The following is a 15,598-nucleotide window of genomic DNA, read 5'->3' on the forward strand; positions in this document are numbered from 1 at the left end:
CTAAAACTGGAGGTGTGAAGATATTCTTCTTGGTGGAAGAGAAATGAGTTAATTAGTTAAAAGACAAAGAGACTTAATATTGTACTTTAATCTAAACCTGAGATATAATATAGTTACATGATCTAACACTCTGATGTAATGTCTACACTTGTGTAAATGTCACAAATGTCACCTATATAATGTTTACACCGACGTATTTGTGACACACTTAGGTAACCATAGCATGTGTACACTTGTGTAGGTGTCACAAAATTATATACCCATATAATGTCTACGTTGATGTACCAATAGAATGTTTACACTGATATGCGCGTGTCTCACTTATGTACCTTACGATGTTCAAACCGATGTATATCTGATACACTTACTTACTAGTGTAGTAGCTACTTTGATGTACGTGTGACACAATTATGTACTTAAGGAACGCCTACAACAGTGTAAGTGTGACACACCGATGCACATTAATGGTATCAGTTTCAATTAATCTTCTACTTAACTTTCTACTCGTGTGAGCTGTACCAATATTTGATGAAGAATTCCAGTTCTCTTTCAACTGTGTGCTGATCACGATGTAATGACTTTTCCTAATTATTGTTTCAGTAATACATAGTTCAACAGGGCGTTGTGTTTCTTATTACGACAGAAACACAAAGTGTGTAAAATTTTCCTTCTGCCGAACGTCAAATAAACTCGAACAAGATTTGACATTATAAAACTTATTTACTTTATAAAGTCAAACGTCGTGTGCGATTTTATCTGATATAAGATAACACTCGATACATTCCCTCATGGGAGATTTTGCATGATATAAAGTAATATTCAATAAATCCTTGTCACGATTTGACATGATATAAAGAAAGATTACATTACGTTTCCAGCGGGATATAAGGTAACACCCAATTCATTCCCTCTGGAAATATATCTACATGATATAAGTAATATTCAATAAATCTTTGTCGGGATTTGACATGAAATAAAGAAAAATTCTTATACATTTCCACGAGAGATTTTGAGTGTTAAAGACAATCCAGGTGATTTGGTAGAGCAGGAATAAACTATCAATGAAACTAGCTAGAACGAAATGAAACTAGCTAGTACTAAATGAAACTAGCTGGTACTAAATGAAACTAGCTAGTACTAAATGAAACTAGCTGGTACTAAATGAAACTAGCTGGTACTAAATGAAACTAGCTAGTACTAAATGAAACTAGCTGGTACTAAATGAAACTAACTGGTACTAAATGAAACTAGCTAGTACTAAATGAAACTACCTGGTACTAAATGAAACTGGCTAGTACTAAATGAAACTAGCTAGTAATAAATGAAACTACGTGGTACTAAATGGAACTAGCTGGTACTAAATGAAACTAGCTAGTACTAAATGAAACTAGCTGGTACGAAATGAAACTAGCTGGTACGAAATGAAACTAGCTAGTACTAAATGAAACTAGCTGGTACTAAATGAAACTAGCTAGTACTAAATGAAACTAGCTGGTACTAAATGAAACTAGCTGGTACTAAATGAAACTAGCTAGTACTAAATGAAACTAGCTGGTACTAAATGAAACTAACTGGTACTAAATGAAACTAGCTAGTACTAAATGAAACTACCTGGTACTAAATGAAACTGGCTAGTACTAAATGAAACTAGCTAGTAATAAATGAAACTACGTGGTACTAAATGGAACTAGCTGGTACTAAATGAAACTAGCTAGTACTAAATGAAACTAGCTGGTACTAAATGGAACTAGCTGGTACTAAATGAAACTAGCTAGTACTAAATGAAACTAGCTGGTACGAAATGAAACTAGCTGGTACTAATTTTTTTCAACCTTTGTAGCTATGACATATATCGAACATCTACAGAGTTTTCTTGAACTTTAAGTAAATAATACTTATACAAAAACATCAGGACATGGAAGGTGTGTGTTCCAAGTGAAAATATAGCCCATTTAAAAACCGATGTGTGTCATGTCACGTTTGAGTTCTCGAACTATAAAGAGTCATAAAAGCCAAAATGCATTTGTCCACATAGAATAGTTGGGTTACTGACTGCCCATAACAATTTTAGTGCAAGAGGCCGTGAGGGACGTCGTGAAACTTTATAAGCGTACTGAGTGTAATTACTAGCGTAATAAGCTTACAGTAAAAACGTAGTGTGAGATGACCTCGCATAGAGATAAGTGCATAAAATATACCACGAAAATAGAAATACCGAATCAGTTTTAAATATATGTAATCTAAACACGGCTGGCACAGGTATTAACAACGTTTCGACTTAGGTCATGTTCTCTGTTAACCTGATTTTAACGTTTTAACCAACAGACTCCAAGTTAAGAAATCAACAAATATATTTTTCTAGTTTTGTTTTATATACGTTTCAGTACAAAGGTTAACAACAATATTAAGATATAACAGCCACTACTGGAAGAACGTAGTGTTACCAAATCGCACTGACTGTTTTTCTATATGTTAGAAGTTGTTAGTCTAACTGATTTTACCAATAATTAATCTACGAATTCGCTTGATAAATGAACTTAATTTTCACTGGCTCACAAATAAATTTACTAACGTTTTACTATCTAGACTGCACTCTTTGCCTCTTTGCTGGACAAGGTAGATTTTGTAAAGTTTACTTATTTTATTTAGGTATCATGTGTAAAAAAATTTCAGGGCATACTATGGGGTAAAAATGATAGTACTTGCCCTGTCATATATTATGGGCCGCGTGTTGGTAACTGTAATAAGTACGAGTATGTGGACATGGTGTCATGAAGGTAGTCTCTAATGATAACAGGTTTTCATACATATATATCTTTCAACATAAGCTTGATCGATATGGCACACCACGTAACCTTTTTGTATTCGTTTAAAGTCTTTATAAATCTGATACTAAATTTTAATAAAATAAGTTCACCTTTACAAAATTTGGCAATTTTTCAGTAAGCGTTATAAGTCTTTCACACATAATCATATTTTTTGTGAAGTATTTTTTAATAAACTGAAAAACGAATTGTCCATAAGTATGTTGAATCTTTCTTTTATTCCGAGTGCAAAATGATTTTAATTGTAATATTAAAAATACTTTTATTCATCTCAGAAATCTCATACTTCATTTTCATTATTTCTGAAACCTACTAAACGTATTTCAAATGTTTGTTTTCGGTAAACTTTTTTATTTTAACTGTTAACTTCTCTACCCTAACTCTATACAACTTACAATATGGGTCTATTTGACCGACCTAGTAACTACCAAAAAATCAAAATAAATCTAAATTACCTTTTTTGCTTTCTAGAATGACTTCGTACTGTAACAGGATACTACGTTCCGTTATCCTGAGAAGCTTTAAACTCGTAATAATAGACATCTATTTACTATTAAACTTTTTATATTCTTTCGAACAATGGCTAAGCACTATTTGTGCTTTTGTAAGTTGTAAATCACTTGAGGAATGTTAAGCTTACGTTACTTTATGGAATTATATTATCCACAAGCTACTTCGAGCTGCTCGCGTTCGTGCCTTACGAAATATTAGCATTATGTATTGTACCTACTCTAACCTTTTAACTGAGGAGATCCATATTTTTACATTGTACTTATCTTTAAAACAATAATTAAAGTATAAAGATAAAGGTAGAAATGAATTTTTTTCTCTTTTTGCTGTCTAATGCCAATGGCACTTAAACTTACTTTTTCTTCTAATGGCAGGAATGCACTAAGTAATTTTTATTTTATTAGATAATGAACCAAACAACATAAAATAATAGCAATAAAAATGCAGACAATTTCCCATGACTATCACAAATCTTCTAGATTTCTAACTATGCAACAAAAGCTTTACAAATTAATCAAAATTAGTCGTTAATTCTCCCATGGATTTATTTGTTTGTTTGTTTTAAATTTTATGCAAAGCTACTCAAGGGTATCTGCGCTAGCCTAGAGATAATACTACGAGAAGCAGGGATGCCTAGAGATAATACTACGAAAAACGAAAATGACTAGAGATAATACTATGAGAAGCAGAGATGACTAGAGATAATACTACGAGATGCAGGAATGACTAGAGATAATACTATGAAAAGCAGGGATGACTAGAGATAATACTACGAGAAGCAGGGATAACTAGAGATAATACTACGAGAAGCAAGGATAACTTGAGATAATACTACGAGAGGCAGGGATGACTAGAGATAATACTACAAGAAGCAGGGATGAGTAGAGATAATACTACGAAAAGCAGGAATGACTAGAGATAATACTACGAAAAACAGAAATGACTAGAGATAATACTACGAGAAGCAGGGATGACTAAAGATAATACTACGAGATGCAGGGATGACTAGAGATAATACTACGAGAAGCAGGGATGACCAGAGATAATACTACGAGAAGCAGGGATAACTAGAGATAATACTATGAGAAGCAGAGATGACTAGAGATAATACTACGAGAAGCAGGGATGCCTAGAGATAATACTACGAGAAGCAAGAATGACTAGAGATAATACTACGAAAAGCAGGGGTGACGAGAGATGATACTACGAAAAACAGGGATGACTAGAGATAATACTATGAGAAGCAGAGATGACTTGAGATAATACTACGAGAAATTTATGATTTTTTTTTAAATATGAATTATTAGCTACTGTTTTATGCTACATTAATTGATATAGCGTAAAAACAAAGTAGTTGAATTGACAGTTTAATGTAAGAAACTAAAGTCTCGGGATATGCGCATTAAGTAATTCTTGTGTCTTGGTTTTATAAAGATTTATTGTAATAGTGACATCTGTAACACACATGTAATGACGTGGAATTATAACTGATAACAGGCCAAAAAGACATATGTGGACATATGGTCATGAAGTTTAGTCAACACCACCCACCACCATCTCTTGGACTACTTTCTTTAACAACGAATGGTGGGATTGATCAACGTTATGAGACCTTCACAATTTAAAGGGCGAGTATATTCAGTAACCAGGATTCGAACTCACGAACTTAAGGTGGCAATTCTTAAGACTGTAAAATGTGTGATTAATCGACAATAATTCAGTGCTATGTAGAATTGTTTACGGACTTTTCTCTACATTAACGTATTTTTATATGTGAGATTTCGCTACTCTTACAGGACGAAGGATCTGCCAAGTCCGTATATCATCCCGTATATTAATTTAGTTACTGTATAAGTTTCTAACGACAATAATTTAGCGTTGGGCCCGACGTGGCCAGGTGGTTAAGAGATGCTCGACTCGTAATCTGAGGATCGTGGGTTCGAATCCCTGTCGCACCAAACATGCTCGCCCTTTTAGCGGTGGGGGCGTTATAATGTGACGGTTATTCCAACCATTCGTTGGTAAAAGAGTAGCTCAAGAGTTGGCGGTGGGTGGTGATGACAAGCTACCTTCCCTCTAGTCTTACACTGCTATATTAGAGACGGCCTGTGCAGATAGCCCTCATGAAGCTTTGCACGAAATTAAAAAAAAAAAAACAAATTTGTGTTTTTCTTGTTATCAAGTTTAATAAGAAAATCCGTAAGTGATACTGAAGAGAGAAGATATGGAGTTGAAGAAATAACATTTATTTACTGATTTCAGTAAAACTGATGTTGTTCAGATTATTTGTTACCCGCAGATTTTAACACAACTTCAGGTAAGTTGTTAAAAAAATGATTCCACGAACACATTTGAAACATCACAAAAAGTGTTTAGTCAGCTTTCTTGTTACAAGCCTATTTTTCAGCATTTCACGGACCCAAAGTTCCCTTTTGTTTAGAAAAACATGTAACCCTAATCCTGCACCCTAATATTAAATATAACCCTAAACCTGAACCTCAACATTAAATATAACCCAAAAATCTGCACTCCAATATTAAATAAATACATAAAAGTTGAACCTCAACAATAAATATAACCCAAAACCTAAACCTCAACATTAAATATAACCCTAAACCTGCACCTCAACATTAAATATAACCCTAAACCTGAACCTCAACAATAAATATAACCCTAAACCTGCACCTCAACATTAAATATAACCCTAAACCTGCACCTCAACATTAAATATAACCCTAAACCTGAACCTCAACATTAAATATAACCCTAAACCTGTACCTCAACATTAATTCACAGTTAATGAACTAACGACAACTATTTCTACGTGTTATAAGAACGTAATCAAAAACTGACTCTCAGTTACGATATAAACGTAGACGTACTCGCCACAAGAAATAAACAAATCAAAGCGAATTAATCTTAAAAAGTTCCTTTCCCTTGTGGAATGCGTTTAAAATAGAACACAGAACAAAAACTCCAGAAAAAAAAACGACAAGAGACTACGACAACCTTTTCACATCATAAACTTGGGTAATATCAGGATGCAAGAACAGTGGAGAATTCGAAAAAATAAAGAATCCTTTACCAGCAAAGTTCGCCAACCAACACTTAACCAAGACAATGAAATTAGTAGGACGTGGACATTGAGTTTCTCCATGGAACACAACCAGACTGATTAAGTCATACAAAAAGCAACTCAAGGACATCTATCCCTCTCAACAACCACACAGACAACATTTACAATGTCTACCCCCGCTATTAAGTAATGTGTGAAAGAACAAGATATTCCTCTCCACAGAGAACTCTTATAACACGAAGTGATATTGTTAAGACTAAGATATCTCTTGACAGTTAAAATAAAATAATCTGATGAAAGAAGGGAAAATAAGTACATTAATGAATAAAAATTAAATAGAAAATAGATGAAATTATATAATTAAATATAAGTAAAAATTGAATATCCAATAACATTTTGTGTCTCAATAGCACAGCGGAATGATACCCCTAGAAAGCGCTATGCCCGTGGATGAAAGAGGACAGATATCCCTCTGTGTAGATGAGTGCTTAATAATAAAGAACATCATTAAAACTGAGGAAACAATGACAGGAAACAAAGTAAACTATATGTAAAAACGGATGGTTTGTGTTGAGCAAACTCTATTGTGATTGGTATACAATATAACGTTTCAAGTAAACATAACTAAAAGTTAGAATTATAAAATATTAATAGAATAAAATAAAATAAAAATTATAGAATACTAACTTACTAACTTACGCTCCTACACTTCACGTTTCGGGCACAATCTTTTGCGACACGACACATTATTTCAGTAACGAAACCCAAACAGGAGCTTTGAAACAGGTCCGCGTTTCGAACACAACCACAGAAGATATATTAAATGCTATTAGTTTGGTATTGATCGTAATGCTAATCACATTACTACAAGAGTGGCTTTCACTTCTTCCGTTCTGCGCCCTCACAATCTTGTGTGTGTGTGTGTGTGGAGGGTTACAGTATGACTATCATTTTTCGTAGTTTATATAAAAATACGGATTAAGAGACAGACTAAGCTATTGTTGTGTCCAGCACCACTTACATGTGTAATGATTTAGACTAATACCGACTCAATTTGTAAGTGCAAAAGAAAGAAAGTCGCCTAAACAGGTCATCGCCTCGAGAGTGGACACAGAAATTCTCCTATGATGAAAGAGTGACCAGTAGAAGGCCGGAACGACAACTAACGTCGTCTAAATCAGTGGCAGTCTACTAAACTTTCAACACAATAAAGTTTAAACTATTAAGTAAAAAAATACAACCAAAACTACTATTTGTGCAAAAACTAATATTTTTTATAGGGTCAGTAAAACGTTCTGTTATTACAAAGAAAATGTGTGTGTGTTTTCTTATAGCAAAGCCACATCGAGCTACAAAGAGAAGGTGTGGGTTTCAACAAAATATTTGTTACTTTCAGTGAAGACCATTCTTAATGTATCTAACTATATATATGTGTTTGTGCTAATTTGTTGATTTGGAAAATTAAGTGTGAAAACCATCCATTTCATTGTGGTAACTCTCTGGTTATCCTTTTGGTGAATATCACAGTTCTGGACAGTGTCTCCATACATTGATTGTTCGCCTATTACTTTTACCCTTCCTTCCTGTCTGAGCTAATTTCCCGCCAGTAGTGAGTGACGTATTAGATTGTAACTTCTGTAACCACTTCCTGTATTGTGGGTGGTGATATAGCACTTTGTAGCATAAGAGAAGCGAGTAAGAAACTGTAACAGCGACAGTTTGTATCAAATCGTCACAGTAGGTGTTTCATTACGAAAGAGGAACGTTTAGTATATATTTAAAACACTGGATCTGTGATTAGCTGACGAGAGTCACGTGATAAGAAACGTCATAATGTGAGCTCTGGAAGCACTTGGTATTATTTATATCTATAAATTACACGTGAAAAATCACATTAGATTATGTTATATCTCCCGATGTTCTAATGATACAGGGTGATGTTCTATTGATATTTGGTGATATTCTAAAGATATCTGATGATGTTCTAATGATGTCTTAATGATAACTGATGATGTTCAGTTGTATCATTTGGTTCTTACATTTTTACAGTTGTTTTATTACATTATTTACAATCAGTAAAAACTGACAAGGTTTTAGAGTAGACTATTTTCAGATGGTCTTTTTCTGTTGTTAGCACTTGGTTTAATATGACATTAGTTTAAAATCCAAATTTTTCACAACTCTTGTTTTTTCAGATAGTAAACAAGAATCATCCTTTTATATAATGACTGCTCCAGAGTTACGACAAAATTTTGGGTTCACACATCCACATCTGACGTTAATTTTACATTGAAGGAATATAAAAACGGCGTCCGTTTTTCGAAGAAATAAAGGCACAATGACACCGAAGAGGGACTGATATAAGATGGGTGATCCTCTGCAGCTGGTAACTGAACTTCTTGTGTTACTAATTTGTGTAATGGTTTCGGCCACTGTAGGAACCTCTCAACGAAGACACATTGCCACCATAAAAGGTGATATAATAGTTGGAGCTTTATTTTCGGTTCACCACTCCCCAGGTCAGAAGCAGGCTCAAACTAGGACGTGTGGGGACGTCAGGGAAGCTTACGGGATCCAGCGGGTCGAAGCTGCGTTTCAGGCTATAGACGAGATAAACAAGAACAAATCCCTTCTACCAAATATTACTTTAGGGATTGAAATTCGGGATTCTTGTTGGTATTCTCCGATTGCTTTAGAACAAAGCATCGAGTTCATTCGGGACACAATCTCAGCGAGCAGCAGAAAAGCCAAGAACGATACGGATAGTGCATTAACATCAGTTAACCCTAACTGTCCCAAGCCAGAGTTGAAGAACATCGTTGGAGTGATAGGACCTGGCTCGAGCACAGTGACTATTCAGGTTCAGAACTTGTTGCAACTGTTCAACATTCCTCAGATAGGATATTCAGCCACTAGCACAGATCTCTCAGAAAGAAGTTTCTACAAATATTTCCTGCGTGTAGTGCCAACTGACCTTTTTCAGGCTCAAGTGCTCGTGGATATTGTGAAGTGGCACAACTGGACGTACATCTCCACCGTACATACAGACGGTAAGTTGTAAGAATTGATTTTATTGTCACGTACACAAATTATCGTCTTCTATATAAACACGTTACTTTAAGTCGTTTCACTTTTATTGAAAGACACGTTTCACAATCATGGTGACATAAAACATATTAAACTAAAGTAAATCACAAATTATAACATATGTACCTAAAGAGTGCTTAGAATCAGTTGGTATAAATTTAGATTTTGTTTGATTATCGTGTTCAAACTATCAAGTTTAGATTAATGTTATTAATAAGTAAAACCCAACTGAACTCGATTTAAATTGACTTTGATCAATTTTAAAACTATTATTAAATAAAATTCGATAAAGTTAAGTACCCAGAAATAAATAAATAAAAGTTAATCATTCTACAACTGGTTTATCAACGTTTCGGTAGTGGTAACTGTTTCATCAACCGTACCAGTTGATAAACATGTGTTAAGTCTATTTATTCACAGAATAAAGAATATTTCTAAAATAGAAGCTTGCCAGTATTTAAGAGTTTGATAATGTTACATGTGTATTTAACAGTTTGATAATGTTACATGTATATTTTATAACTTGATAATGTTACATGTGTATTTAACAGTTTAATGTTACATTTATATTTAATAGTATGATAATGTTACATGTGTATTTAATAGTTTGATAATGTTACATGTATATTTAATAGTTTGATAATGTTACATGTGTATTTAACAGTTTAATGTTACATGCATATTTAACAGTTTGATAATGTTACATATGTAATTAAGAGTTTGATAATGTTACATGTATATTTAATAGTTTGATAATGTTACATATGTATTTAATAGTTTGATAATGTTACATGTGTATTTAACAGTTTAATGTTACATGCATATTTAACAGTTTAATGTTACATGCATATTTAACAGTTTAATGTTACATGCATATTTAACAGTTTGATAATGTTACATATGTAATTAAGAGTTTGATAATGTTACATATATATTTAACAGTTTAATGTTACATGTACATTTAACAGTTTGATTATGTTACATGTATATTTAACAGTTCGATAATGTTACATGTATATTTAACAGTTCACAACTTGAGTGGTTTATTTTATTTTTAATAGTAACTTTACTTTCTTTGTGAAGTGGGGAAAAGTTGCTTCTTCAAATAATTTGCCTTGTTTATTTCACCTGAACAATTTTTATTCTTTGTTTGTTTGTTGTGTACAACCACGCGCCACGTTTTTCTCCAACCTTATCTATGTTCTGTGTCACGTTATTTAATATGTTTGTGTTTTAGCGAGAACTTATCTTTGTACTAAACCAACAAATACACGAAAAAGTAAAAACAAAACAAAAGACAAACACACACGCAAAACAGAGAAAAGCGTTTGATAAAAGGATTTTAACCCTTTTAAAGCTACTTTAGATTGCTTAGAAAGAAAGAATTGAACATTATTTTTTATCTAACTTCCTTGAAAAGTATATAGTGCATACGTTGCTATGACAACACGATCATGACCCTTTCCTATTATTTTGAAGTGTACGATACGACTGCGTTTTACTAAGCCTCAGGAAAAGTTAACACTAGGCCTAACGATTCCACCACATCATAAACAATAATTACTAGACAATATTATTCGTTTTTGTACCCGTATCTAATAAGTAACAATAACATTTATTTTGTGTAGTCCATACAGAAGACATGTTAATACCATAAATAAATGACCAAAGTGTTCATTTTATTTATTTAGATATCCAACGTTTCGTTTCATAGCTTCTTTAGGAACGTTCACAAATCGAAACATGAACCTTTGTATAGCCAGTTTCAGTTTGTATTTTACTGAACGCTACTGAAGCTATAAAGTGAAACGCTGTGTGTTTAGTTAGATAAAAATACTATTTATGTGTTATAAGGGCAAACTGAAATTTAACCCGCCCATCGCTATAACTAATTAAATATAGTATATTTTTTATTTATAAAGATTAAAATGTACTGTTTTATAAATTGGGTGATTTCGATGTTAATGGCATTTTCGGAGTAATCTCAGTATTTCTATTGTTAGCTTATGGGATACGAAAGCAATTATACTATTCGAATGATTAATTAACCAAATGAATTCTCGAGACATGTCTGAATTGTAACAGATTGTAATAGTGACAGTCAAACATATGTTAACTATGTCATATTATAAATGTAGCTAACTAACAATTACATATATTTATACGATTAACTGAACACAGCCGACAGACTTCTAACAATAATTTGGATAACCAACAGTTTTACATTATTAATGTAGACAATTAAAAAGAACAGAGAATTATATTATTAATATAGACAATTAAACAGAACAGAGAGTATTATATTATTAATGTAGACAATTAAACAGAATAGAGAGTATTATATTATTAATGTAGACAATTAAACAGAACAGAGACTATTATATTATTAATGTAGACAATTAAACAGAACATAGAGTATTATATTTCAATGTAGACAATTAAACAGAACAGAGACTATTATATTATTAATGTAGACAATTAAACAGAACATAGAGTATTATATTTCAATGTAGACAATTAAACAGAACAGAGTATTATATTGTTAATGTGGACAATTTAACAGAACAGAGAATATTATATTATTAATGAAGACAATAAAACAGAACAGAGAGTATTATATTATTAATGTAGACAATTAAACAGAGCAGAGAGTATTATATTATTAATGCAAACAATTAAACAAAACAGAGTATTATACTGTTAAAGTAGACAATTTAATAGAACAGAGAGTATTATATTATTAATGTGGACATTTAAACAGAACAGAGAGTATTATATTATTAATGTAGACAATTAAACAGAATAGAGAGTATTATATTATTAATGTAGAGAATTAAACAGAACAGAGAGTATTATATTATTAATGTAGACAATTAAACAGAATAGAGAGTATTATATTATTAATGTAGATAATTAAACAGAACAGAGAGTATTATATTTCAATGTAGACAATTAAACAGAACAGAGAGTAATATATTATTAAGGTAGACAATTAAACAGAACAGAGAGTATTATATTATTAAGGTACACAATTAAACAGAACAAAGAGTATTATATTATTAATGTAGACAATTAAACAGATCAGAGTATTATATTGTTAATGTAGACAATTTAACAGAACAGAGAGTATTATATTATTAATGTAGACAATTAAACAGAACAGAGAATATTATATTATCAATGTAGACAATTAAACAGAACAGAGTATTATATTATTAATGTAGACAATTAAACAGAACAGAGTGTTATATTGTTAATGTAGACAATTTAACAGAACAGAGAGTATTATATTATTAATGTAGACATTTAAACAGAAGAGAGTATTATATTATTAATGTACACAATTTAATATAACAGAGAGTATTATATTATTAATGTACACAATTAAACACAACAGAGAGTATTATATTATTAATGTAGACAATTAAACAGAACAGAGAGTATTTTATTGTTAATGTAGACAATTTAACAGAACAGAGAGTATTATATTATCAATGTAGACAATTAAACAGAACAGAGTATTATATTTTTAATGTAGACAATTAAACAGAACAGAGTATTTTATTGTTAATGTAGACAATTTAACAGAACAGAGAGTATTATATTATCAATGTAGACAATTAAACAGAAGATAGTATTATATTATTAATGTACACAATTTAATAGAACAGAGCATTATATTATTAATGTACACAATTAAACAGAACAGAGTATTATATTGTTAATGTAGAAATTAAACAGAACAGAGTATTATATTATTAATGTAGACAATTAAACAGAACAGAGAGTATTATATTATTAATGTAAACAATTAAACAGAACAGAGTATTATATTGTTAATGTAAACAATTAAACAGAATAGAGTGTTATATTATTAATGTAGACAATTAAACAGAACAGAGAATATTATATTATTAATGTAGACAATTAAACAGAACAGAGTATTATATTGTTAATGTAGACAATTAAACAGAACTGAGTATTATATTATTAATGTAAACAATTAAACAGAATAGAGTGTTATATTATTAATGTAGACAATTAAACAGAACAGAGAATATTATATTATTAATGTAGACAATTAAACAGAACAGAGTATTATATTGTTAATGTAGACAATTAAACAGAACTGAGTATTATATTATTAATGTAGATAATTAAACAGAACAGAGAATTATATTATTAATGCAAACAATTAAACAAAACAGAATATTATATTGTTAAAGTAGACAATTTAATAGAACAGAGAGTATTATATTATTAATGTGGACATTTAAACAGAACAGAGAGTATTATATTATTAATGTAGACAATGAAACAGAATAGAGAGTATTATATTATTAATGTAGAGAATTAAACAGAACAGAGAGTATTATATTATTAATGTAGACAATTAAACAGAATAGAGAGTATTATATTATTAATGTAGATAATTAAACAGAACAGAGAGTATTATATTTCAATGTAGACAATTAAACAGAACAGAGAGTAATATATTATTAAGGTAGACAATTAAACAGAACAGAGAGTATTATATTATTAAGGTACACAATTAAACAGAACAAAGAGTATTATATTATTAATGTAGACAATTAAACAGATCAGAGTATTATATTGTTAATGTAGACAATTTAACAGAACAGAGAGTATTATATTATTAATGTAGACAATTAAACAGAACAGAGAATATTATATTATCAATGTAGACAATTAAACAGAACAGAGTATTATATTATTAATGTAGACAATTAAACAGAACAGAGTGTTATATTGTTAATGTAGACAATTTAACAGAACAGAGAGTATTATATTATTAATGTAGACATTTAAACAGAAGAGAGTATTATATTATTAATGTACACAATTTAATATAACAGAGAGTATTATATTATTAATGTACACAATTAAACACAACAGAGAGTATTATATTATTAATGTAGACAATTAAACAGAACAGAGAGTATTTTATTGTTAATGTAGACAATTTAACAGAACAGAGAGTATTATATTATCAATGTAGACAATTAAACAGAACAGAGTATTATATTTTTAATGTAGACAATTAAACAGAACAGAGTATTTTATTGTTAATGTAGACAATTTAACAGAACAGAGAGTATTATATTATCAATGTAGACAATTAAACAGAAGATAGTATTATATTATTAATGTACACAATTTAATAGAACAGAGAGCATTATATTATTAATGTACACAATTAAACAGAACAGAGTATTATATTGTTAATGTAGAAATTAAACAGAACAGAGTATTATATTATTAATGTAGACAATTAAAGAGAACAGAGAGTATTATATTATTAATGTAGACAATTAAACAGAACAGAGTATTATATTGTTAATGTAAACAATTAAACAGAATAGAGTGTTATATTATTAATGTAGACAATTAAACAGAACAGAGAATATTATATTATTAATGTAGACAATTAAACAGAACAGAGTATTATATTGTTAATGTAGACAATTAAACAGAACTGAGTATTATATTATTAATGTAAACAATTAAACAGAATAGAGTGTTATATTATTAATGTAGACAATTAAACAGAACAGAGAATATTATATTATTAATGTAGACAATTAAACAGAACAGAGTATTATATTGTTAATGTAGACAATTAAACAGAACTGAGTATTATATTATTAATGTAGATAATTAAACAGAACAGAGAATTATATTATTAATGCAAACAATTAAACAAAACAGAATATTATATTGTTAAAGTAGACAATTTAATAGAACAGAGAGTATTATATTATTAATGTGGACATTTAAACAGAACAGAGAGTATTATATTATTAATGTAGACAATGAAACAGAATAGAGAGTATTATATTATTAATGTAGACAATTAAACTGAACAGAGACTATTATATTATTAATGTAGACAATTAAACAGAACATAGAGTATTATATTATTAATGTAGAGAATTAAACAGAACAGAGAGTATTATATTTCAATGTAGACAATTAAACAGAACAGAGTATTATACTGTTAATGTGGACAATTTAACAGAACAGAGAATATTATATTATTAATGAAGACAATAAAACAGAACAGAGAGTATTATATTAT

General features: G+C 30.4%; 1 protein-coding gene across 1 annotated transcript in view; it reads left to right on the forward strand.

Annotated features, from left to right (window-relative positions):
• Positions 1 to 15,598, forward strand: part of LOC143251261 (metabotropic glutamate receptor 5-like) — a 157,488-nt gene that overhangs the window by 79,318 nt on the left and 62,572 nt on the right. Inside the window, exon 2 of the mRNA XM_076502703.1 lies at positions 8,607 to 9,461. Coding sequence (XP_076358818.1) covers positions 8,777 to 9,461 — 685 coding nt within the window. The 5' untranslated portion in view covers positions 8,607 to 8,776. The remainder of the gene's footprint in view (positions 1 to 8,606; positions 9,462 to 15,598) is intronic.

This window comes from Tachypleus tridentatus, chromosome 5 (assembly GCF_004210375.1).
Source record: "Tachypleus tridentatus isolate NWPU-2018 chromosome 5, ASM421037v1, whole genome shotgun sequence".
NCBI lineage: Eukaryota > Metazoa > Arthropoda > Merostomata > Xiphosura > Limulidae > Tachypleus > Tachypleus tridentatus.